At 47.6% G+C, this 23,767-nt stretch overlaps 10 protein-coding genes across 10 annotated transcripts; 5 read left to right on the top strand and 5 right to left on the bottom strand.

Annotated features, from left to right (window-relative positions):
• Positions 1-1,000: 1,000 nt before the first annotated feature.
• On the top strand, positions 1,001-2,726 carry AtWU_11230 (alpha/beta-hydrolase; the record flags this gene model as incomplete). Its single annotated transcript, XM_035506332.1, has 3 exons — positions 1,001-1,178; positions 1,421-1,765; positions 1,816-2,726. The coding sequence occupies 3 exons, from the start codon at positions 1,001-1,003 to the stop codon at positions 2,724-2,726; spliced, it is 1,434 nt and encodes a 477-aa protein (XP_035362225.1).
• A 3,598-nt stretch (positions 2,727-6,324) lies between these two features.
• Positions 6,325-7,150, bottom strand: AtWU_11229 (DUF3328 domain protein; the record flags this gene model as incomplete). Its single annotated transcript, XM_035506331.1, has 3 exons — positions 6,325-6,486; positions 6,552-6,811; positions 6,901-7,150. 3 exons carry the CDS (start codon positions 7,148-7,150, stop codon positions 6,325-6,327), a joined length of 672 nt encoding a protein of 223 aa, XP_035362224.1.
• A 521-nt stretch (positions 7,151-7,671) lies between these two features.
• On the bottom strand, positions 7,672-8,035 carry AtWU_11228 (DUF3328 domain protein; the record flags this gene model as incomplete). Its single annotated transcript, XM_035506330.1, has 2 exons — positions 7,672-7,779; positions 7,832-8,035. 2 exons carry the CDS (start codon positions 8,033-8,035, stop codon positions 7,672-7,674), a joined length of 312 nt encoding a protein of 103 aa, XP_035362223.1.
• A 587-nt stretch (positions 8,036-8,622) lies between these two features.
• On the top strand, positions 8,623-9,596 carry AtWU_11227 (oxidase ustYa family protein; the record flags this gene model as incomplete). Its single annotated transcript, XM_035506329.1, has 3 exons — positions 8,623-8,878; positions 8,992-9,453; positions 9,508-9,596. The coding sequence occupies 3 exons, from the start codon at positions 8,623-8,625 to the stop codon at positions 9,594-9,596; spliced, it is 807 nt and encodes a 268-aa protein (XP_035362222.1).
• A 775-nt stretch (positions 9,597-10,371) lies between these two features.
• AtWU_11226 (uncharacterized protein) lies at positions 10,372-11,031 on the top strand (the record flags this gene model as incomplete). Its single annotated transcript, XM_035506328.1, has 1 exon — positions 10,372-11,031. One exon carries the CDS (start codon positions 10,372-10,374, stop codon positions 11,029-11,031), a length of 660 nt encoding a protein of 219 aa, XP_035362221.1.
• Positions 11,032-13,600: 2,569 nt separating this feature from the next.
• On the bottom strand, positions 13,601-14,287 carry AtWU_11225 (2OG-Fe(II) oxygenase family oxidoreductase; the record flags this gene model as incomplete). The annotated part of the gene is made up of 1 exon (XM_035506327.1): positions 13,601-14,287. One exon carries the CDS (start codon positions 14,285-14,287, stop codon positions 13,601-13,603), a length of 687 nt encoding a protein of 228 aa, XP_035362220.1.
• Positions 14,288-14,796: 509 nt separating this feature from the next.
• AtWU_11224 (aspartate aminotransferase) lies at positions 14,797-16,100 on the bottom strand (the record flags this gene model as incomplete). The annotated part of the gene is made up of 2 exons (XM_035506326.1): positions 14,797-15,876; positions 15,939-16,100. The coding sequence occupies 2 exons, from the start codon at positions 16,098-16,100 to the stop codon at positions 14,797-14,799; spliced, it is 1,242 nt and encodes a 413-aa protein (XP_035362219.1).
• Positions 16,101-17,627: 1,527 nt separating this feature from the next.
• AtWU_11223 (acyltransferase family protein) lies at positions 17,628-19,259 on the top strand (the record flags this gene model as incomplete). Its single annotated transcript, XM_035506325.1, has 1 exon — positions 17,628-19,259. The coding sequence occupies one exon, from the start codon at positions 17,628-17,630 to the stop codon at positions 19,257-19,259; it is 1,632 nt and encodes a 543-aa protein (XP_035362218.1).
• Positions 19,260-21,301: 2,042 nt separating this feature from the next.
• AtWU_11222 (major facilitator superfamily protein) lies at positions 21,302-21,794 on the top strand (the record flags this gene model as incomplete). Its single annotated transcript, XM_035506324.1, has 3 exons — positions 21,302-21,512; positions 21,585-21,682; positions 21,738-21,794. The coding sequence occupies 3 exons, from the start codon at positions 21,302-21,304 to the stop codon at positions 21,792-21,794; spliced, it is 366 nt and encodes a 121-aa protein (XP_035362217.1).
• Positions 21,795-22,733: 939 nt separating this feature from the next.
• Positions 22,734-23,540, bottom strand: AtWU_11221 (alpha/beta fold hydrolase; the record flags this gene model as incomplete). Its single annotated transcript, XM_035506323.1, has 1 exon — positions 22,734-23,540. One exon carries the CDS (start codon positions 23,538-23,540, stop codon positions 22,734-22,736), a length of 807 nt encoding a protein of 268 aa, XP_035362216.1.
• Between the last annotated feature and the right edge of the window lie 227 nt (positions 23,541-23,767).

The following is a 23,767-nucleotide window of genomic DNA, read 5'->3' as shown; positions in this document are numbered from 1 at the left end:
TGGACTTGGTATACTAGTACCCTTTCCTGCAACTCGTGCCAGTAACCTAAATGATAGTTTCTAAAGCTTATAGATAGGCCCGTTCGTGTAGGATAGATGATCATTCTGCCTTACTCTGTCAATAGATCTGTTATTCCCTAAGGTATGAGATTAGAAGTCAATATCTTACCCTGATTATGTTTTCATTATGTAAGTCTGGTCAAATATCTGATTTAGAAAGTATGGTGTATGTCAAATGTTTTAACTCTGGAAAATTTGGGGGTCTCAGGGGTTTTACTCGTAGTACAGAATGTTATCCTGCTCCTTGTAGTTGCTGTTTTCACTGAAGTAGTTCAATACTCTACTGGTCTCAGGCCTATTTTGCGCAACACCCGCTTCCATATCGAGCTATGCTCGTCCAGATTGTGCCATGCCGCTGCAGGCATTGTATGAGCGATTTCCTGAACGCGGTGCACCACTCCTGGCCATTGTATGATCCTCGACCCTGGTCTGACAGCTGCCAAATGTCAGTATCAGGAGCTTAAAATACTTTTTTCATTACTTTGGAGCCCATACCCATCTCTGCCATCCCCATCCACATACTGAATATCATATATGGATCTCCCCACCAACCAAATAACTAAGCTGACTACCGGTAGCCAGTTATGCCAGTGAGCGGTTGTGCGCGGCAGAAAATCACAGTGTGGCTGGGGCAAAAACAGTTACACAAAGGCAAGAGTAAGTGAACGTAATGGACCTGGAGGGTTGCGTGAACCAACAAGAAGACAACCCACTTGCTGGTGCACGACAGCCAGCGCATACCTACTCAGTTCTGATGATTTATGACTTCAAGTCGCTACTGGTACATCGACTTTTTTTACTTCGGACATACATGATCAACTCTCCGACACACATTCAGATTCTTGAGCTGTCAGCCCACTTCAGGAAGAACACATTAATCAGACCGTGGCAGTATCAATCCAAACACGCCAGGCTTCAACTGAAAATACCACCGCCCATTATGTTTGGCACCAAAGGCTGGAATAGCCTCGTTTGGTGTGCGCTGGTGACGACTTATATAAGCTCTGCGATTGTGGGATTATGTTTTGCGAACGAGTTCCAGAAGCCCCTTAAATCTCATAATAAGCCAGTCTTGCAATGGAAGAGCTGTGGCGAAGCTAACAACCATACACTTCAATGTAAGTATGCATATGTTTTGTGGCATTTCTTGAACCGCGTTGACGCGACGCGGAGGTTCCCGACTGGAAGTGCCCGTGAACCATCTCAACCAATCGTCCGACAAGACTTTCTCGTTACCGATCATAAGGATGCTAGCCAAAAATGCATCCGCTACTGGAGATAGGCATATTTTTTTAAATCCCGGGGGACCTGGAGGTATGTTAAGGCTTCGAAAGGAATGGCATTCTCTGACATGCTTAAGCTAGTGGAATGGGGTTATTGCGCGGATCTGCGTCCGATTTGAACAAACTCGTTGGAGAAGGCTTCCACTTACTGAGTTTCGACCCTCGTGGTGTCAGTGGATCGATACCGAAAGCTGTTTGCTACCAAAACACTGGCGAACGGGCTACCGCGTTTGCAAGCAACCCCTGGAATCTTGAGTACCAAGCCGGTGAGATGTACACTAGGGCGGAGAATAAAGCAAAGGCCTGTCGAGATATGATGGGTGAGCACGGGGAATACATTAACACCCCCCAAACCGCATACGATATGAACTTAATTCTCGATGCGATTGGACAGAAAAATATGTACTACTGGGGACTTAGTTGTATATTCACTCCATTCAGCTAGCGAGGTGATTCACTAACGGGAGAACAGATGGAACTACACTCGGTCAGACATATGCGCAGATGTTTCCAGAGCGAATCTCTCGAATGGTACTTGATGGAGTTAGCAACTTAGATCAGTGGTATAATTCCTTCTTTCTGGAAGAGTCGTTGACCGACACAGACAAAATTTACACTGGCTTTCTCAAGGAATGTTTCGAAGCCAAAGAAGATTGTCCGCTGCAATCAATCAAGGGAGAACACTTCAAGTCGGCTGGCCAGCTCCAGTCCTATTTCGATGGCTTCTTACGGGAACTCGAAGACGAACCAATTCCCGTTTACTTAAACAGTACGGATTACGGAGCCATCACCCGTCGAACTATAGTTAGCAATGGAATACTCATGGCCCTATACAAGCCAAAGTCTTGGCCTCTACTTGCAAAGAATCTGGCTGAGCTGCTCAACGGCAACAATACACCTGCTTATAACGCATACTCTGAATCATGGCTTCTCAAGTATCTCGTGGATGACTCAACTATCTTCATTGGATTGAATGATAATCGAAAGACTGGACAAGATGCCCCAGTTCATGGTGTTAAGCCAGTCTACAACCATACTATATCCAGACCGGAGTTGTCGTTCCTGGTATCGCGTTATCAAGCATCTGATATCTACGATCGAGCATCGTGGTCGATCCCAACAACGCACAACTTTCGTCCTCAGTACTACCCCGAATATCCACGGATCAGAACAGCAGAGCCAATACTAATATTGTCGACTACGTGGGACCCTGCGTGTCCATTGGTATCTGCAAAGAAAGCCCATAATAGCTTCGAAGGAGCTCGTCTCGTGGAGCAGCTATCGTACGGCCACTGTAGCCTTAGCATGCCTTCCCTGTGTACTGTGAGCTATCTGAGGCACTATTTCAATGAAGGGATACTCCCCGAAGTCGGAGCAACGTAGGTTATCACTACCCTTTCCTAACTTGGCAATTTTGTACTAGCCGATTAACAGGTGTGGCATTGATACCGAGTATTTCCCCTCTGCCTGGGGGTCTGCGGTGTCTACAATAAGTGTGAAAGATGAGGATTTACTCAGAAGTCTTCATGCACTGGCAGCAAACGACATCTTCTCGGTTAGATACCAAATATAGGAACGAACGATAATGCCGCGGTAATGAACTTCGTCTGCCTTTTGCATTCATTGGGAGAGCAATTTCACTACATGATGCGACAAGCTTGGACTTTGTTGGCACGTGGAGTGGAACATCTTTTGGTCTATGTGACACTGAGACAGCGGCTAATCGTTGCCGGGGGGGGGCTTTGCTCTGAACGATAACACACAGCTCAGGAAACCGCCAAAATATAGTGAACCACCATATCATAATCATTTACTTCCATAACAACCGCAGTGACCATAAAAGGGCAATAGCTTATGGGGCATGGCTCTATATTTGGGGTGGGATCTAACTAATTTTTTCGAGAGATTAAAGTTCCCTATAGGTTCGTGCCACCCATGTCTTCGTGAAATTCATGAGTTCTTCCCAGTTCTTACACTGATGTGCGGTTCCGAAACCCTTTACCCCCCTGATGGTTTCATTCTTGACTTCGACGGTTAGATCTGGTTGGCACATTAAGGCCTGCCGAATGAGGTCTATACAATGCCCGAAATGACGAGGGTGGGCCATTTGGGGCATAGTATCGTCTTTGATAATCCTTTGCTCATTCATCGCGTCATATAAGATCCAATATGCCTCCCTAATTCCATTCTTTGAGCATCTATGTCAGTTACTTCGTTTTGATGCCGTATAATGGGGACATACAAGACAATGCAATTGATGGAAAACTGCGAAAACAGATTCCTCTGGCGCAATGTTAGGATGCTTGAAAAATCCACCATGGCGGGGAATAAGATTATGCCATGCTTCTGCGGCTTCCTTCGAATTTGTCGAAAATGATTCATTGCGGCTGAAGATGATCGATAGATCGTGCACTTTTGATTTGTCACCCCTGAAGTGTGGATACCATGTGTTCCGAAAACTCACAATAAAATCCCTCGTTATCGTGGACGCGGAGAGAGCTTTGACCAGCTAAGACACCAAGACTTCCTGCCGCAAAAAGCGCAGCTACCAGAGCAACTGACTGAAACAACCTACTCTTGAAAGAGTACTGGAATTGTTTCTCAGAATTCTCTGCACAAGTGACAGCAGAATAGCGGCATGTGTAGGTGCCAGACATTTGTAAATCTAATTATATAAATTTAACCTGAGAAATCTATAGAGAATCACAGGCTGGTGAGGTCTAGCACTAGTGCCACCGTTAAGAAGAGGTCCTTTTAGCGGGAAGCTGTCTGCTCATATCTTGCTGATCACATAGCAAGGAAACATTCCGCCTATCTGTATTTGACAAGACTCTCGGGTAAGGCCCACAACCCAAGTACGACAGCGCGTCTCAATCAGTCAATCCACCTGAATGGCACCGAGTACGTACACAAAATCAAGTTCCACCTTCAACCGACCTGGAAACCTCCACCACCTTATTTCAGCGACGCTTTCTGACTGCCACCGCCTCGCAGTGGTACAGTATCGAATAATATGAGCCTTGGCGCTTACTGCGACATGCATTGACTCGACTACAATGGGGCTTAAATCCCTCGAAACTGCATTCAGTGCGGAAGGTCACCCTTGGGCAATTCCAATGCAAAATTTTGTATTTGTCCTGTCGATTACGCTAATCATGTAACTCTGGTGACTGTATCGATCCTAACCCGATCGGCCTTCCTGCAAGGTGACCCAGCTGTGATCAGCGATACTGCGTCATATTGCAAGATCGCCGCTTATTTGCTTGCATACGGAGGCCGGCGATCTCGATATAAGGCGAAAATATGAAGTGCAACCTCAATTAAGGTTTAGCAGATATGGTAGTCTGGAGCGGGGTATCTCAATCTTGAGTGCGATAGAGCGCTACACTGCATTTCTCCTACGCAGCCAAGGCCTCCGAGTGCAAGGAAAAGTATCCCACATTGAAACCGCCTGATTACATGGATGATAGGTTGCCAGAGGATTTGGCTCTTTTACATGCTCGATAACGTCCAACAAACTAAGCAATGTGTGATGCAGTTCCAAAGCGGTACAGCAAAGTTGGAGCTTGTCGACGAGTTACCGAGCCCAACCTGGTACAAGAGAAAAAGCATCGTGTTCAAGACCAATGGCCTGTCATGGTCCTCGCGGCCTATGGCGTCATCATATATGTCACATAACATAAAAGAAACACGTGTTCACTCGGCTTCAATGGTAAGCTTTATGGTTGCCCACGTTACGAATTCAAGCCTAAAATAGAATCTTTCATTGGCGCACCCATTCTCTGGAAGGTAAGTAAGTATCTAGAACGGAATAAGGGGTCCGTGTTCAATCATGTAAAGAATTGGAAAAACAATAGTCGTTGAAACTAAATTGATTACATGCATGTCCTTTACAATTAGATATTCCAACAAGACTGACTCAAATTCGATGGACAGTTCCGAAATTGACTCGGTTTCGGCTGATCCAATCTTGAACGACATTATGCTATATCAACGAAGCAGAGGCTTCCTGGGGGGAGTGATAGTGCCTAAGAATATGGACTACAAGGTGGCTATGCAGTCTCATAAGAGATGTTCTATCAGTTGCACTGTTTGGCAAGCTAAACCGAACGCCATCCATGTGTATTAGGGTTCTGATTATCGAATCCACTATTTCCAGAGTGATCTTCGAAAGATCTGTCTCGATGAAACACATGATCGCGTAGCAAATAATGAGAAGCACTCAGCTCACTGCTTCCGCTATCTCTACCTGTCGGCTCTCTGGTATGCAGATGTCCAGGTTATGACAACCCGGGTGGATGAAACCTTAAACGCTTACCGGCCAGAGTTTAATGTCAATTTTATCAGGGACTGGCAGGATACTCGAATGACTGAATACCAAAATCTGCCTTGGAAAGCATCGGTCCATTGCTCTGGACAACATGGTGAATTAAGACACAACCAGCACTCTTCATCCCATTTTGGAGGGTCTATTTAGCCCATGAATTTATTGGAGGTCGTTGCGCTCATAATGTGGATCAGAAGAATCATCAAGACTCCATGCAACAAGAAAATTTATGTTAGACTACATACGAAGAGAATTGAATTGGATTGAATGTAGAATGATGACAATTGATGTCTCGTTCAGGCTATAAAAGTCCATCTGGTCATAGCCCATAAGTCTCTGCTGACTGTTACTCTGACCTAGATCCCGTTGATTGTAAGAAGGTCTATTCCGTAACCGTGCACAGACTGGTCTGCTAGTTATGCTCACTATGCCCAGGTTCGAATAGAATTGTGTCCCTGATGCTTTGAATAGCCACATGACCTTTCATCCAAGTCCTGATTTTTCCCCAGTCACGGCACCTCCTAAACACAGAAAAATCCGTGCGAAGCGCATCAGACGCATGGCCTGGAGCAGGATCCATGATAAAGTACGGCGTTACGTCAGCTTGGCACATCATGTCCAAACGAATAACTTCAATGCAGTGATCTATGTCTGTTAGACTCTTGGCCATATTTTGTGGTTGTAGAACACCGAGATGGCGGCAAAATGGCTCTTACCAAGGTGGTTGCGGCGAACTTCATTGGTGACACGGAGAATCTCGGGCAATCGATCGGCTTTCCTGTAAACATCCTCAAACGTCGCTTGACGAAGAATGTTCTGTGCTATTTACGTAAGTCATGAATTCAGCAATATGATCGTTTGATGCTTCGGATTTCTCGTACAAGGCAGTGCAACTGATGGCTACCCCAAGATTGGGCTGCGATTCCTCCACCATATATAGGATCTGTGTGATGCCACGGCCGGGAGATGGATTTGTTCAGGAGGTGAATCTTATCAGAGGCAACATTGAACGCGTTTCCATCTGCAATTTCCTCCCAGCGGGCGTCAAGCTCAGGCGTCGGCGTCCCGCGGAAAGGCGATGGCTGCATGAATTCACCCTTTATAGTCTCATCATGATATTCGACGGCTTCCAAGGCAGGTGCTGTAAAGGCGTTACCAGATTGTTAGCGTTTAAAATGTAGTTTCAGGGTGCTCCTTTTCCCAACCCAACTCATGAACATGCTAACCTACAGTACGGAAACATCTTCCGGGTACATGCAGCTTCTGTTGGCTCATCATAACAGCCTGATATGAAAAATGCAAAGGAGCACACCAACATCACCGACTGGAGAGTCCAGCTCCACGACACGCGAAGTGTATGGCCCTTGTCTGTGAGGATCGGTGTTGAACCTAAGGAATTGCTGATGACATCGCTTTGTAGAAGCTCTTCCTCCGCCTCTTCCAGCTTGGGGGCCTCAGGCCTGCGCCACCAATACCACATTCTGAATACACTAGAAGTAGTTACAGACATGGATTTCACACGATGAGTGCCGAGGAGAATCTTGCACTTAATGTATTTGCCTATTGCTTCTTGAGATCAATGATATCATGTAGAAGCCAGCTTGAGGTGGCTTATCCAAGGCGCTACTATAACTGCCGGTTCCTTCCCCATGGGGCTCAGGGTAATACAGCGCCAAGCTGCCCGGAATGGTATTCTATGCTGCAAAACAATTTCGGACAGTCAAATTGCCTTGACAATGCCATGCTCCAGCTTGGCTCTACGTGGCCTAGCCAACCTCTGTGATCGGCGACACAGTAACTGTAAGCTTGCATTAAGGGGTGACATAGCACATAATCATAGAAGGTCACATGGAAGGCCCTGTGTGTTCAAGCAGATCCGATAAGCTCCATTCTTGGCGTCCGGAATCTAAGGAATTGAATGCTAGAAGCCTGGAGTAACTGGATAGTTCCTCTGAAATGCAGATTGTATTGATAGATGCCCATTGTAGCTTATACTCTTGATTACTCAACAACAGATGTATCCCCCTCAACAACCTTGACGGGAGGCTCAGACTCGTCCTGGTCATCCCCATACCAAGTCCAGATGAAAGAGCCGATAGGCTTGCGAGTCTATGCGTATATGTCGGCGATTAATCTCGATGCCAAAAGAGGGACACCGTACCTTGAGATCAGTGGACCTCTTCATTGACATGATCTCCGGTGTGGGGCCGACGGAAGACTGAGTCTCCTCCTGGTCGTCACCGTACCAGGTCCATATGAATGAGCCAACTGGGGCACGACCTTTGACAGGAGTGGATGGCATGGGAGCGGCTACAACTGACGTGGTCAAACTCACCGCCGCCATAACGTAAATTGAGATCTTCATGCTTGCTAGACCATATCGTTTAGTGAAGAAAGCCATATAATAATTGATATGAAATAGAATTACAAACAATTGACAGCAGTAACGCGTAAATGTTGTAAGCTTTTCGCTCTGGAGGGCTCTGCGAAATGTCGAGAGATTAGGAGTCGGCATCCATACGGAGAAGACCAATTTTAAATGTTAAGCTATTCATTCTTGTCAAACGCAAAATCACCTGCAGATATCTCAATCTAATTCAGGGCATAAAGGGGGGGAAGCCGGCGTAGAAGGTATTAGGTGTCAGCTGGATACTGCATTCCCTCGTTGCAATCCATTATTAATGATTACTGTAAGATGCGTATAATGAGAAAAGCAAACACAACGGTGCACAGAAAGCATGCGCTGGCCCAAGATATGTTACATGGGAGGAATAACCTGGGGCCTTAATGGAACATTATTACTGATGCTCATTTTCTCGCTGACCTCGCCAAATTCTCCCTTACTTTCTCTCCATTTTCCTCTACCAACTTCACAGCACTTTTCGCTCCGTTCATTAATATTTTCTCACGATACCTATGTTCCTTGAAGCAGAAGGCCGCACCATTGATACAATGGCTCTTCAACTCAGCGACTGCGGTTACGAGAAGAAAGTTGATTGGGAAGACAGCTTGCTCAATGACGAACGAGATGCATTCCTTGTGGATGAATTACATAATCTACTCTCTTCTACCCCGCGAATAATGGTCAAGCTTTCGATTATGTTACTTGCCCTGTCCGGTCTTTTGAATATCTTGCTGTTGATCTTCATCGGCCAACAATACTCACAGCGGGGGGCATCAAACCCTATTTTTCCCCATTCAATCTATTGTAGGTATTCTATCTTCCATATTGCACTGGGATATCAACACCAAAATTTTGATCTGCGCTTGAGAGCTCTGGGCGTCGTAAATAGATTCCTAATTGACCTTTGGATACCCTAGCGCCCATTCAAGAGGCACTCCGTTACAAGGAGGTCCTTTTCTCCAGCGGCTTCGGTAACGAACGAACAAAATATATGGGCAACTCTACGGCCGCAGACAAAGCCTGGTACGAACTCTACCCTAGAACGGTACTGCGTATCCCAAAAGCCTCGGCAGACCAGCTGGTAAATAAGACGATCCCCATTGCAGGTAGCGAGGACCAATTCCCCGTTCTCATCAGCGTTTTCCATGAGCTTCATTGTCTAGATTCCATCCGCCATCTCTATTATGGTCACGTTGAGAGGTTCAGTGAGGACCCAGTGATCAACAAAGCAATCCTCGCGCCCGGTCATATTGACCATTGTTTTGACTCACTGCGACAGACCATTATGTGCAATGCTGACATCTCGCCCATCCCTTATCAATGGGTGGAGTCTAGGGGGAAGGCCTTGGGTTCTCTGGGTGTACTGCACACCTGTAGAGGTACTACCAAGCTCTCTCGATCCGTCATAATATGCAACGCTAACCATGTGCTAGATTATGATGCACTTTTAGAGTGGGCAATGCAACCAGAACATGATATTGGTGACTGGGATGAGACCGTTAAGCCCAGTACCATTCCTTGAACCCTGCCACGAGCGATCGAATGACCCATTTGGTGTGCGGGGGGTGACGAAAGGCTACATCTCTGGAAGCACTCTTGGACTCTATTCTTATCCGTAGTGTAAATGATGCCCAACATGAAACAAAGTTCATAAATAGTAACTCAGCGCATGTATGATTTACTTGTGTTGGTATGTGCAAAAAGGGCATATGCTATCGAGTTGTCCGGTTGCTTCCCGCCAGACCTTTCAAATGCTAGACCTTCGGGTAAAAGTCTTCTTGAATCCAATGGTTTAATCTGAAAAGTCAGGACAAACTTAACGTAGGCAGATGCTCGGTCCACATAAGTGACAGTCATTTGCACACAATCTATATCGTTGCACCATGAGTATGCTCTTCGTAACACTGAGTTTAATTGTGGTTACTATTGTAGTAAGGGTGGGAGATACAAATGATATCAATGGAACATTACCAAACAGTTTCTGTGGAGGATGACACGTTTGCATAGAGGCTGCAGGATGAAAAAAAGCGCCGAATACATTGGTTATACCCACTTGCTGCGAGTAGCGTAATGCTTCTTGGCGTGGCGACCAAGTGCCATGTTGGCAATCCTTGTCCTGTTATCCGGTTCCCTTCCCCCCATTCCCAGCTCTCGGCTGTTCTGCAGAGCCCATCTTTCTAAATCTCGAAGTCTTGAGAGATTGGTATTACGTCCACTGCTTTAAGTCGGTTGTTTCGTCTTCTGATCAATCTTCTTCTGCCTCGCTTGGATTGCACATTTCAGACGAGATATTCAGAATGTGGCATTTTTTTGCCCATCCGCCAGAACATCCCAAGGATGACTCTCAGGAGCCCCTTTGCGAACAGGGTCATGCTTCTGAACAAATGAACCGCAATCTACGTCAAAACCTTACTGCCTCATACTCCCGGCCAATTTGCAGGGTAGCTGGTGCTCTATTTGCTTTAATCACTCTTATGATTATCGGATACCGGCTTTTTGAAAGCAAGGACGGGACGGTATACAGCTGCGGGACGACACCAGAAGAAGCAGTAGAAAGGGACTGCCAATTTGACATGCTGTCTTTCGCGTGGGTGCCTAAGCCCTGTTTCGACGCCGATTTGAGCAGCACCTATAATGTCTATGAGGCTTTTGAATTCTTCTACCACCGAGAGAAATCTGACAAGATTCCCGTGGAGGAGTTGAGAAAGGGCATTAACAAGCAGGTATATACATCCGGACGATATCATCGAACACATTGCACATATGCTTGGAAGATATTGCAACGGGCGGTGTTACAGGGATATCATCTTAGCGACAACAAGACTTTGAGCCCAGAGCATTACGACCATTGCTCGTACTACTTGGTCGACGTCGACCATAGCTACCGGGCGCGGTTTACAATGGAATACCTGCATTGCCAAGCAATACCGAGCCAGCGTGGATTGCCATTCTGGTGAGTTATTCTGGTAGTACTGGGAGTAGTGGGAGTAGTGGGTGAAAGGCATGTGGCTCGAACAATGTCTTACAGTAAGCCTACACATAGGCTTAACTTCTAACTAACAAGAAATTGTTGCGAATGTCTCGTTTGCCACATGTTACCTATCCTAGTACAAGAAATCAAATCATAAGCTTCCCATGCTATATGAAAATACTGAGCTCTTCATATTTCGCAAATTGATTTGTGCACGCAGACCATAGCCATTGTGGTAAAATCATGACTCACTTTGATTATTTCCACTGTTCTTCCAAGTCCTAATTTGTTGATTTGTTGACTAGCAAGGAAACAGACACTGATTACGGCTTCTGCATATTCTGTGTGCAAGCTTAGGCTCGTGATCTCACTTCCCTCCTACAATGTAGCATCGCAAATATCTCACCCGGGGGGCGGGGTCGCTCCTCGGCCATTTCCCTTTCCCTCAATACAACTCCCCCCAGGGTCTCTGAGTCGCTTTCGGATTTTTGGATCCATTGTCTAGTCTATCCATATTTCATCACCTCCGTTGGCTACTGGTCTTTCTAGAGATTACTTGGTTATGGCTGTTACAGGTTGTTCTAGCTTACAATTACCTCATTACGCCTTAGAAGAGGAAAGTCAGAGTGGAAAGGCATCCCCCCTTCGCATAGTATTTCCTTCTTTGATCACGATACTTCTGACTCTTCAAGCTATCCTCATTATGTTTCTCTGGTCCATGCTTTCAGCTTGTACAAGCGAGCCCCTCTTAGAGGGTCTCAATCTGATTGAAAAGAGATGGAAACGGGACACTTCATATATGTCCTTGGATCCTAGATACGACTCTTTATGGAACGAGACAGGGCAATCAGCGCTAATATTTGATGATCAAGGAAGTGTCGTCCAAATAACGATGTCAGCTCAAGATGTTGATGATTACCAAAAGGGATTAGTACTGACCTCTCTTCAGGTTCCATCAGCTCCATTGCCTCGCATCATTACGGAAGGCTTTGCAAGAAGCTAGCAATGGACAGGACATTGGTATAGACCATACAGCCAACACACACTGGCCGCATTGTATGCATTTTTTGAGAGAAGTATCTCTATGCCTCCTTACATTTAAGTGCAAACATCTGACACCTAGTAGGCTGTTATTTGCAGTGCAGATGGGACGCTTGAGCGTCCCGGTTACTACCCCAATGGTACCGGGCAGACATTTATCAATGGGTATGGAGATATACGTTATTGTCGGTCATCGGAAGAACTCTACAGATTAAGGGAGACCAATCGCCTGTACACAAGTAGTGGGGTTCTAGCTTCCTACACCTAGTCAGTGTATGGGATTTTCAGAGTCGGATGTTTATATAACAATGGAAGCTCGGTCGAGAAGATGTCGGTATCATTACTGACCTACGTTTTCTACCAAGCATGAGATCTTGTCACATACATCAATCCGGATGGATTATAATCTCCATGAATCGTGATGAATGTAGCAATACGGTATAAGTGTTGAAAGAAAGAGCGAATACAAACTTTGTCATTAACTATACATACAGCTTTCCGTGAGAAAGGCCAGGCAGTGGATGATGTGCATTATGTGCGCCTCCAAGTCAGAAAAGAATGCAACCCAGGATATAGCTATGACACTGTCAGATGCTTTAGCTGCAATTGTGCTGACTGTCGAATGTAGGCTTTCCATGCAACCACCAATAAAGAACTTGAAGTATCGCGAGCCTTGGAGAGGCAATATTCTACCTATGCTGATTATTTCCCACCTACTCGGGGATCTACAGTGTCTACTCTGAACGTGGAAGAGGATTTGCTCGGTAGTCTTCATGAATTAGCGACTAAATGTGTCTTCTTATAAAAGACCAAGTGTAAGGGCGAAACACAATCCCAAGGCCGAAGGCATTTGTTGCTTTGCTCTGTGTCAGCTGTAGTTCTTAACACTCAGTGAGAGAGACCTCTCAACACATGGTGTGGCGGTTTGGCTCATCTGGTGGACAGAACTTATCAGTGATTCTCACAGTTATATTGAGAATATCATTGAGCTCATTTCTTCTTACTGAGTCAAAATTGTATATGATGCAAGATGAAAACCGGTCTATGCATTTAAGTAATATTATACACGGTAAATTTGTGTTTGAGGAAAAGCTAGGATCAGCTTGGATATGCGCTATGTGGTCTCTGATCTCAACCTAGGAATGATTTCAACCCAGGGGTATGGCTGGTGTCTCAAAGGGTTGCACCTACAGCAAGTTGTGCTGGCTGTCAAACGTAAGCTTTTCATGCAGCCAAGACTGAAGACCTCGGAGTACCGGGAGCTTTCGAGCGGCAATTCTCCCTTCAGTATCCGTTGGAGTCCTCGTGTCCGCCTGCTTGGGCTATGCCGTGATCATTGCCATTCCCTTCTCCCATAGGGCGCTTCTTTCACCCTGCCATATGCAGGAAAGTAGGCAGTTTGCCTGAGCGAATGGCCTTGGGTGGCTCGTGAATACACCACCAAAAGCCACAGGCTGTATATGAAGATATGCAGCCATCGACTCATCTTAGTCGCTCCATCAGCCAAACACCGATCATTCAGAAGCAGTCTTCCCGGCACTCTCCTCAGCTAACTGCTTCAACGACCTCTTCTCCTTCTCAATACCATTCCGTCTCTGAGCAACATCACAGAGTTCAACATTCCCACACTCACACTCCCCATTCCGAAGCCATCGATACGTAAGACTCCACCTATCCTCCCTCAGCCTCACCGAGCCATCGGGTAAGGTATCCGTCTTCCGCTTCTTGATCCCATGCGTCCAATGAAGCCTCGCATCCCCCACCATCGCCATCATCGTCCGCGGGGTCAAATCCACATCAATACGCTCCTCCGTCTTGCCCTTCCGGAACTGCATCAAGACCGGCGCACCCAGCGACAGCGCATACAGCTGATCCCACGCCAGGTGCGCATCTACATGAGGTGGGATGCCACTTCCCGGAGGATAATACTGTAGACAGACCTGGTCTGGGGGACGGGACTCCGTCGTGGGAAGCAGAGGCTTCAACCAGTCTGGAAACTCCTTATAGGGTATCTCGGGGTCTACTCCGAAAGTCTTGTAATCGAATGTGTAGCCGTAGTGGAGAGATGTGCGCCCGCTGCGGTCGGGCCACTTTAGTTCATGCCGGAAGATGGAGATTAGTTGCTGCTCGTGTTCGGGCGTGATAAAGTCTTCTTGCCAGAAGATTCCACGAGGGGTGATGGGCAGCTCTTTCATGCCCATTCTATGCTGTTTGGTCTGCTGGGGTGTATGCTGGTTCTAGATGGTTTACACTCTATCGGACAATTTTCATTTGGGTAGATTTTTCCCGGCCATGCCCCGCGGGGTGGAACTAACCGCTTATGGTAGTTGGGGATGGCGGGGCCAATCAAAGTATAGCTATTAGACCCAGTAGTAAGTAGTAAGTAGATATTGAATAACCTATGCTGTTGTCAATTGTTTCAGCGTTCATTCCAGGGTGAATGAGATATAGTAGGCCAGATGCACTTTGTAGATGCTCTGTACAAGATTCGTAAAACTGTATGTTGGCTTACTTAAGAAATCAGCCCTGGTTAAAGATAGTAAAGCGAGTCATGGTAGAATTCCTAGTCAACTACTAGTAACTAGTATACGGTTGTACGTACCTATTATGAGCATGTACGTACTAAGATTATTTAGTATTCTAAGTTACTTTGATACTTCCAGACTGCTGGTTATGCCATGTCATTGACTTAGAGCTATCTTGCATGGATTCAACTGGAATTGGATCCAATCACCTCCCTAAACGCACTTGCCACATACTCAACATTCCCCTCATTCAGACCACAGATGCTCACTCTTCCCGATGGCAAGAGATAGATATGAAATTCCTCTCGCAAGCGAGTAACTTGTTCCTGACTCAGCGCCGTGTAGCTAAACATACCAATCTGGCTCTCCAAAACCGACCAATCCCCCGGCGTCCCCTTGCTTTCCAGCCTCCTGCGAAGCTCACGCCGCATGCTCTTGATTCTCGAACTCATTGTATCCAAGTCCCTTAGCCACTGCCCTCTTAACTCTTCATTTCTTAGGACAGTTTCGACAATACTCGCCCCATAGCGAGGCGGATTTGAGTACTCCGCACGAGCGAGACCAAGCAGTTCCGACCGGGCACCCTGGGCGGCGAGGTGCCGTGGCACGACGAGATGGAGGGCACCTACACGCTCGCCGTAGAGTCCAAAATTCTTAGAAAAAGACTGTGCCACACAGAGGCCTGGATGATCAGGTTCCCCATTCAAAATCAGTTGCTCCACGAAATACCGAATAGACCAGGCATCACCGTTGATATCGCCTGTAGCAAAGCCCTGATAAGCGCTGTCAAAGAGAACGTATAACTTCTTGCGTTTCATCACTTCCACAACTCGTGCCCATTGCTCGTGAGTGAGGTCCACACCTGTCGGGTTGTGCGCACAGGCTTGCAGAACCACGACATCTCTTTCTTCGGCGGTAGTCTCGAACACTGATAGCATTCCTTCTAGGTCAACGCCTCTTGTTTCTGCAGAGTAGTATGGGTACTCTTCGATGTGGACCCCAACACCAGCCCAAATAGTCTGGTGGTTGATCCATGTTGGCGAGGGGATGTACACCCGCTTTGGACGAAGATGTTGTGCTAGGAAGTGTGCAGCCATATGATTTGCGCCTGTTCCTGAGACTGTTTGGATAGAAGCGATGCTCTTGTCTAGATTCTTGGCCAAATCGGAGCCAAAGGTAAGGGACTGAGCTAGATTGATAAGGGCTGGCGAGCCTGCGATGCCTAAGTATTCATGGTTCTGGTCCTGGGCGAGGCGTGCTTTGGCCTGAAATGGAGAAGGGTAGCTTAGTTAAAACCAGGAACTATTCAGACATAAGTGCTACCAACCTCTTCCACACTTGGGAGTACCCAAGGTTGGCCATTCTCGTCGCGGTATGCCCCTGCTATTAGGGACACCTTGTTTGGGTGCTGGTCGGCATCATACTCTGCCATCAGCCCAAAGGCTGTATCTGCCGGCGCAATAGGTAGGCCAAGGTACTGTTCGGTCATGCTTGGAATCTTGTGAGGCTGATGTTTCCTGTGTCGCTGGTGAATAGTAAACACTAGTAAACGATGAAGAGGATGATTGAGATATAAAGAAGAAAGTGAACTGCTCGATAATATGCTAATATGTCAACTCAATGATCTTCGGCATTATACTCTCGGTCCGGTAACAAGTTCACCGGTCTCCCAGGCCAGCTGCTAATGCTGGTGGTCGGCCCAAGGTATTCTTCCCGATGGTTCGGAACCCTCTGTGCCGATTGTACTTGACATCGCCGAACTCACCTCTACAGACACCGTATACTAATAGAGCCGAAAATATTCCTCACGATGAAACATATTACGTCTGCTCTGCCTGAACTCAAAGCACACAGTTTCAGTGCTACAGGCACGACAGGGCGGGCGGGGAACTTTAGTACAGCCTAGCTGAGATGGTTTCGGGACATTGAGATGGATCTAGAATCCATGATATAATGAGATTGCTGACCGGGATTGCTTGAGTTCAGGCAGTGGTCAACCCGCCATAGCTGATTTAATCCTAAGTACTTACAGCTACTTGCCGCTTCCCTGAGTGTTTGAGCCAATCTTAGCGACGTAGTATGCTACACTTGAAAGCTTGTTTCCCGGTACTATGCTGGCTATACTTATATTTATTAAAAATGCTCTACTACTCCGGTACTAAACTCAGATGCTCGTAATTTTGTTAATACAAATGGTCTCGAGTAGTTGAAGGTGAAAAAGAACCTTTTTTTTTTTTTTAATCGAAAATAACAGCAATTAATAGCATTACATGAGGCATCAGTTGATTGTTTCCTCGAACTGCCGACCACAGTTTTGCGGTGATGATAGCCTTATAACGAGACGTTGGTGCTTATAATACTTCATTTAAAGACCAACCAAGTTTCTCTATGGCGTGAGCAGGATTATATATGATGCGCTGGTCGATCCCCAGGACACGGGACAAGATGCCACGTAATCCAAAACCAGCCTGGACAGAGGGTGTAGATTCAGCGATACTGGCCCAATACTCCCACTGGTATAATTCTTACTGACATATAAGATTAAATGGAAAGTTAAGAAAGAGACTCCATACCTTTTTTCCCCATCAACAGACGAGGTTGCCTACTTGAGTATAGCGGTAAGTAACTCAGTCAGTCAGTCAGTGACCTGTATGGGGGCTAGTCCCAAAGTAGTTTAAGTGCAGAATCCTCAAAGTTGCAGGCGGTGGAGATGGTCCCCTGTCCCTGGAAGACTAGTGGACTACTCCGTAAGTAGTTCAATCGACCTTGCTCGCCTCCACCTGGTCTGCTCTCTTGAGCGCGTTCTAGATCATCCATGATTCTATCCTCATCTGAACAAGTCCTCCTCTACCCTACTCGGTATTCGAGTGACCCCTCTCCCTTCTCCCATCCCGACTGAATCCTCGACCGTTCGAATCCATCGCTGGTTGCTGGTTCAACCTCTCCCGTTCCGCGCGGTAGACGCATCTCCTCCCTTCCTTTCCTCCGACCGACCGGACGTCTCTTGGGCGCCACAATGTCGTCCTCCTCCGACAATGGCCTCCTATCCCCACCGCCAGTCCATAATATTCCTCTGAATGACCTGGAATCCAATCATTCTCGCCGTTTCCCCGCTCCCAGTTGGTCCGATTTGACCGACCCCTCGGCTCTCGCTCCTCATGTCAAGCACCACATGGATAACGGCATCGACCGTCTGGACGACTTCTTCACCAAAGTCGCCATCTTCATAACCCCGAGTTACTTGCAACATCATGTTGGCGGCAAGTCGCAGCCCCCGTCTAGACAACATGCGATCGCTGCGTTGGATGGTCTGCGCGGCTGGGCCTGCCTGCTAGTCTTCAACTTCCACTTTCTCTTCACTTATACCTGGAAAGTTGCCGTGGGCTGGGGATTTAACAATGAGAATTTCAGCGTGCTGCAGCTCCCTATCATACACATGCTGGTCTCTGGCCATATCATGGTGGCTATCTTCTTCGTCATATCCGGTTATGTGCTCTCCTACAAGCCACTGAAGTTGATCCGCAGTCGCTCTTGGGAACAGACCTTCACTACCCTAGCCTCATCTACCTTTCGTCGCGCACTCCGCCTCTACATCCCATCTATCGTTGGCATCTTATTGGTCTTTATCGCGGTCCGGTTGGGCGTGTACAACTACTCACATAAAGTCCTCGTAGAGGGCCACACCATCCTCGGCACGAACGAACAGCATCCCCCGATCATGCGGTCTTTCTACAAGCAGTACTGGGACTGGTACCTGGCAGTCGTTCATCTGATGGATCCTTTCAACTGGGCGCTTTACTACAACTACTACAACCCGCATCTGTGGACCATCCCCGTTGAGTTCCGCAGCTCTATCGTGCTCTTCCTCACCCTTCTGGGCACTTCTCGTCTAACAACTGCCGTCCGTATCTCGCTCGTTAGCGGCCTGGTCTGGTTCTGTATGCGCTGGGGCCGTTGGGATATCGTGCTCTTCCTATTTGGCATGCTCATGGCGGAGGCGGATCTCATAAATGGCACCTGGGAGCGACCTGCGAATGAGAGCGAGTCGAAGCCAAGAACTGGGCATCGTCACTTCCTTCCCAAGCAGCAAAATGCCCTTAGACAACTTCTTCCCTTCCGTCTCTCTACCCGCAATCTTTGGATCGGCCTTTTCGTACTCGGTCTGTACTTGGGTTCAGCCCCGAACACTGGCTACAAGTGGACTCCCTTCTACCGTTGGACCTGGGAGATTACTCCCAGAACCTACCCGGAGCCGCATCGGTTTCCCCAGACCCTGGGCGCTGTGCTCATTGTGTTCAGCATCAACCACTCCAAGGATCTCCAGAAACTCTTCACCCACCCTCTTTCACAGTATTTGGGCAAGATTTCATTTGCCTTCTACATCGTCCACGGACCCATTCTCCACTCGCTGGGCTACTCTCTCATGCCTAACATCTGGGCCGTCGTCGGTAAGGAGACCAACTTCCAGTACTGCCTGGGTTTCTTGATTGGCTGGCTCATCTGCCTTCCTATCTCCCTTTGGGCTGGTGATGTCTTCTGGCGTGCGGTGGATATTCCTAGCGTGAAGTTCGCCCGTTGGCTGGAAGACAAGCTTATCGTGAAGACGACCAAGCCAGAAATCCCGGGCACTAACTCACATCGGCAGTAGCCGAGTGCATTCAGACGAGGTGTTTGGTCATAGCATAGTACTGCGAAGTTCCCCCGCCCTCCCCCCAACTTTGTTGTAGGCTCTAGCCATCCATCATCTCTCGGTTATCCCAACTCGCGAAGCGCGCTCGCAATGGCCTCTTCTTCAAGCTAATGGGCAGGCACCTGCCGTCAAGTGAGGAATTGATTTCTGGGACCTCCTCGCATGTGGTGAAACAACTGGCATATAGCGACCACGGATCAATGCCCTACCACAGAGCGACCCTGACATGGTCGATAACGGAGTATGAGGTGCAAATCTGGGGTCAGATGGGTCGCAAGTGAGTGCTCAGTGTGGATCAAGCGGGGGCGTGAAACGGCAGAGGCAGCTGTAAATACACCGACGCAGCCACTTTGTATATTTCGAAGTGTTGTATATAGAATTGCCGTCCATCTGGCTGAGAAGTCGGTAGATGGTCATGTGGCTCGGCGCCGGCCGCCAGCTATCAGCACCTCCGGCATGGCCCGCAAGGCGCCGAAATGGAGCAAGGAATGAAACCACGATAGTCACTTAGATACAGGACTTGTGTTCAAAATAAAGATGTTACTCGACTTTCACTTTGTTTCTCCTGTTGACCCCCGCGGAGCTCTGTGGAATGGTCAGGAATTGTCTTATTCAACAGGGACACCTGTGCATACATTCCTTCTTGCATTCGTGCACTTGACTGAGCTTCCAGTCACTCTTGAATGATCTGAGTCAGTTAGTAGTGACGGGAATAAGATCGCTTTCTTTGTTAGTGAGATTGTTTGCTAGCTGCTTACATGTAGCGAGGTGTTGCTGCAATTGATCATCATTTCCTCCCTGCAATACCTCGTCGCTATACTTCTATATATCAGCATCTGTATGTATCAAGCGTTCTCCGTCCTACCAGGAGATACTTTCTGCTACCGCGGAGTCTTTACTCGTTGACTGCTACTTTGATCCTACCGAGTGTGCTTCGAACCCTCGTGTTTCACATCTGCATTATCTCATATGCGTTATGTAGCCAACCCCTCAAATAGGAAAATGACGATGGAGGACTCGGTGAGGTAATCCTGCCACCAATTCACTGCCAATCAGGTAATGGAAGGCGATCCAGGCGAATTTGCTGCGAAACAGCATCAGAAGGTTTGATTAGACTCTAGCCACTCCGAAGATAGTTGAAGATCCCGGCAAAGATCAACAGGGCACGGAAGACAAAAAGCTTTCAGTGATTGAACGAAACCAAGCACTATGCTTCATTCGGGTAATCCGTTGGTGGCCTGCATGATGCAGATCGATGCTGCCTCCGCATATCGTCGCACGGGGTACTCAGTCTAGCTACTGCCCTCGCACATCAGGCTATCGCTTCCTGGAGTTTGGGTGCCTGGTCCCTATGAGAGTTGTCATCGGTTGTAAAGAGGCTAGCCGACAATCCCGAGATCTGAAGCATGGCAAGAAGAAAGGGCTTTGTTTTTCCTGGGGAGTAATGATATACAAACTCCCTTCCAACCGGCAGTTCTCGTTGTCTGTCATCCCCAGTGAACACCTATCTCACCGCCGGATATCTGTCTTAGCCCGCCTGCGCATGTTTGGAATGTCTTGCCCAGCCCTTGTTTCAACCCTGCCTGCCAGTTCCCCAACAATGCCCAGCTTGAGTTCCCTAAACTCAAGCCAAAACATCCATCCCTCTGTGCCGTGTGTTGTATAACTAGCTTCTCGTCTCTTCTAATTATCCCTTGCTAGGTATCAATCAGCTAACAAACCATTGAGCTAGCTAGTTACATGCAAGGGCTGCTGTCACTGCAGGAGTCTCAGCATTGACAAATAGCATGTTATCTATCAACGTGAGGGGTCGAGGTACCTCAGCTGCCTCCAATACAATGCTGTGAAAGTGAGGTCGGTCCCCCGATTTAGAAGGGACATAAATACCGCCCATTCATCCCCGGATCATAGCTTGTTCTCCAATCATCCATCATCCACACGATATCTTATTGAGATCCTACCAAAAGCCAAGCCAAGTCAAAACGACTCCCAAATCCAAAATGAAGTTTATCCTTCCCGCCGTTCTCTTCCTCGCCTCTGCCGTGTCCGCGCAGAACACTGTCCTCGACTACAGCGATGGTATCCCGCTTTGCTGCACCACCCACGACTACGTCTCCGAGGCTGATGACGAGGTCATCCAGCAGGTGACCAGCGCCTTCGAGAGTGACGGCGGTGGTGCCTGGGATTTGGGCGAGGCTATCGCGGGTGAATGTAAGTGAAGACCGAGTGCTGGATGAAGAAAAGCTTGATGGTAATTGTAATTAACTGGATTGTGCAACATAGGCCAGACTGCTTTCCCCACTGGCTTCGCTGGCGGCAACCGCACTGACTGCCCTGAGGATCTGACTGCCATCTGGTGCAAGAAGCATGCTCCCTGGACCGTGAGTATCATAATACGTATGTATGTGGATTATTTGATGCTAATGCAATTTGCAGTTGACTATCAACGGTACCTCAACCCCCCGTGATGCCCACGGCCAGTGCCACTACTAGATGGACTATACAATTTGTCAACGATGAGTGATGGAATGTGGAATGTGCTGAATGACGAAATGTTCATTGTTGGAGAGAGTCTAATGAGGTTCAATGAGAAAATGATGCATCGTGGTACGAGTAGATAGATAGACGAAATGAAAAGGCTTCATCGAATATCCCCGTCATGGAGCATTGTCGATCTCGAGACGGATTTTACCTTTGACGGAACCGACTTGTAATGAAATAAACAGAAAACATTTCCAAGACACCATGCTTGAAGTTCGGCTGTTGCGACTCCAAGAAGTGCTATGAGTGGTGTTTCTTAGTTCAAGCATGCAAGGCCCTTGCTATCCCTTACATATCATGACTGGTGCGGGAGGAAGGGATGCTTCGTTGACTTGCCCCAAGTAGATAACGGACGGAGCTTGATTACTAGGATAAAGATTAGGTTTGACTGCGACGAGGATATTAGGGAATATGTTGCTGATCATAAATCTAAAAAAAGACTAAGTTAACTGTAGTCAGAGTGGAAGTTTGATTCAATGTGAGGTATGTGAAGAAATTGAAGGAGATGTAACTTTGCTCACACCGCCAGTACAAGTATCTCCTAATGTCTCATAGTGGCTTAACCATGATGTACCACTGCCTCCGGTGGCATCGAAACCTCGCGTGAGGGATATGGTTGGGTATGAGCGAAATGTACTCTTCTAGAAATCGTTCTTCACTCGAACTCAAGCTGAGACACCATCATTATGATGCTAGTCAGAAATATTGGATTGAGCTGTAACTGTCATTAGCTGCTCCACACGGTGACCCAATAATCGCTATGGCTGTTATTCAATATAATACTATTTATTAGTTAGTAGTACATCTTTTTCTATTTGATATCAGTCTATCAATCGTATACAATCTATCCAATCTGTATATAATCTACCACACCGATTTAACAACCAGAACTCATACCCTACTCCCCAAAAAACCGGCAATCTTGCGATACATCTCGACCGGATTCGAATACATGGGAAAATGCCCACTCTCGACAATCATTGCCAAGTCCACTCCCTCTTCTTTCAACCTCGGCAAATACGACAACCCCTTATTCTCCTCCCCGAACATAAACATCTTCCTACACGGCAACCTCAAAAACATGCCCATCAGATCCTCCTCATCTGACAACCTAACCATCGACTCAAAGATCGGCCTCACAGCACCCGACCGGACCCTCGCGCGCAGCGTACTCGCGTACAGCGGACTAGCATACGACTCTGCCGTCGCTGTACGAGCAATAAATGAATCCATAAACGCCTCAGGATCGTCAGCCGGGAACTGGAAAATCTGACGACTAAGGAAGCAGTCCTCGGGGGCAAGATTTCCTTTAATGTCGACGAAGCTTAGCACACGATCGGGGTGCCGATGCGCCAGTAAGAGGGCAGTAAGTCCGCCCATAGAATGGCCCATCAGGTGGAACCGCTCAATGTCGAAATGCGCGAGGACCGCTTCCGCGGTGGCGACTAGGAAGGGGATGTCAACGACGGAGAGGTCGTCGGTGTGTGAGTGTCCGCATCCCGGAGCGTCGAAGGCTAGATGGGCATATTCCTGGAACGATGGATGCACGCTTATGTCGGCTAGGTCTTCTTTACAGGAGCCGAAGCCGTGCAGGAAGACAATTGGTGGATTGGAGTTGAGCTTGTTATTGTGGGTGGTGGAGATTTCGAGTCGCACGCCATTGACTTTGAGCGGGATGCTTGAGTATGTGAGCGGCATGATGGTGAGGGGTATGTGCTTTGGCCCGAAGGTCGGGTAATATTTTGACTAGACGAGGATGGTTCTTGCAGAGAGTTACTGCGATAGTGATTCGATGTTTGGTGAGGCTATATATGCATCCTGACGTCAATCCATGGGTTGATAAGTGTCGGCGAAATGTTCTTTTGCCGGTCCCGCGCCGTGGCGGGAGGGGCCGGATGTAGATAGATCCCTTTGGCCCCGGCATG

This window comes from Aspergillus tubingensis, assembly GCF_013340325.1.
Source record: "Aspergillus tubingensis WU-2223L DNA, scaffold_15, whole genome shotgun sequence".
Lineage (NCBI taxonomy): Eukaryota > Fungi > Ascomycota > Eurotiomycetes > Eurotiales > Aspergillaceae > Aspergillus > Aspergillus tubingensis.
This window is presented reverse-complemented; position numbering and strand designations above follow the sequence as displayed.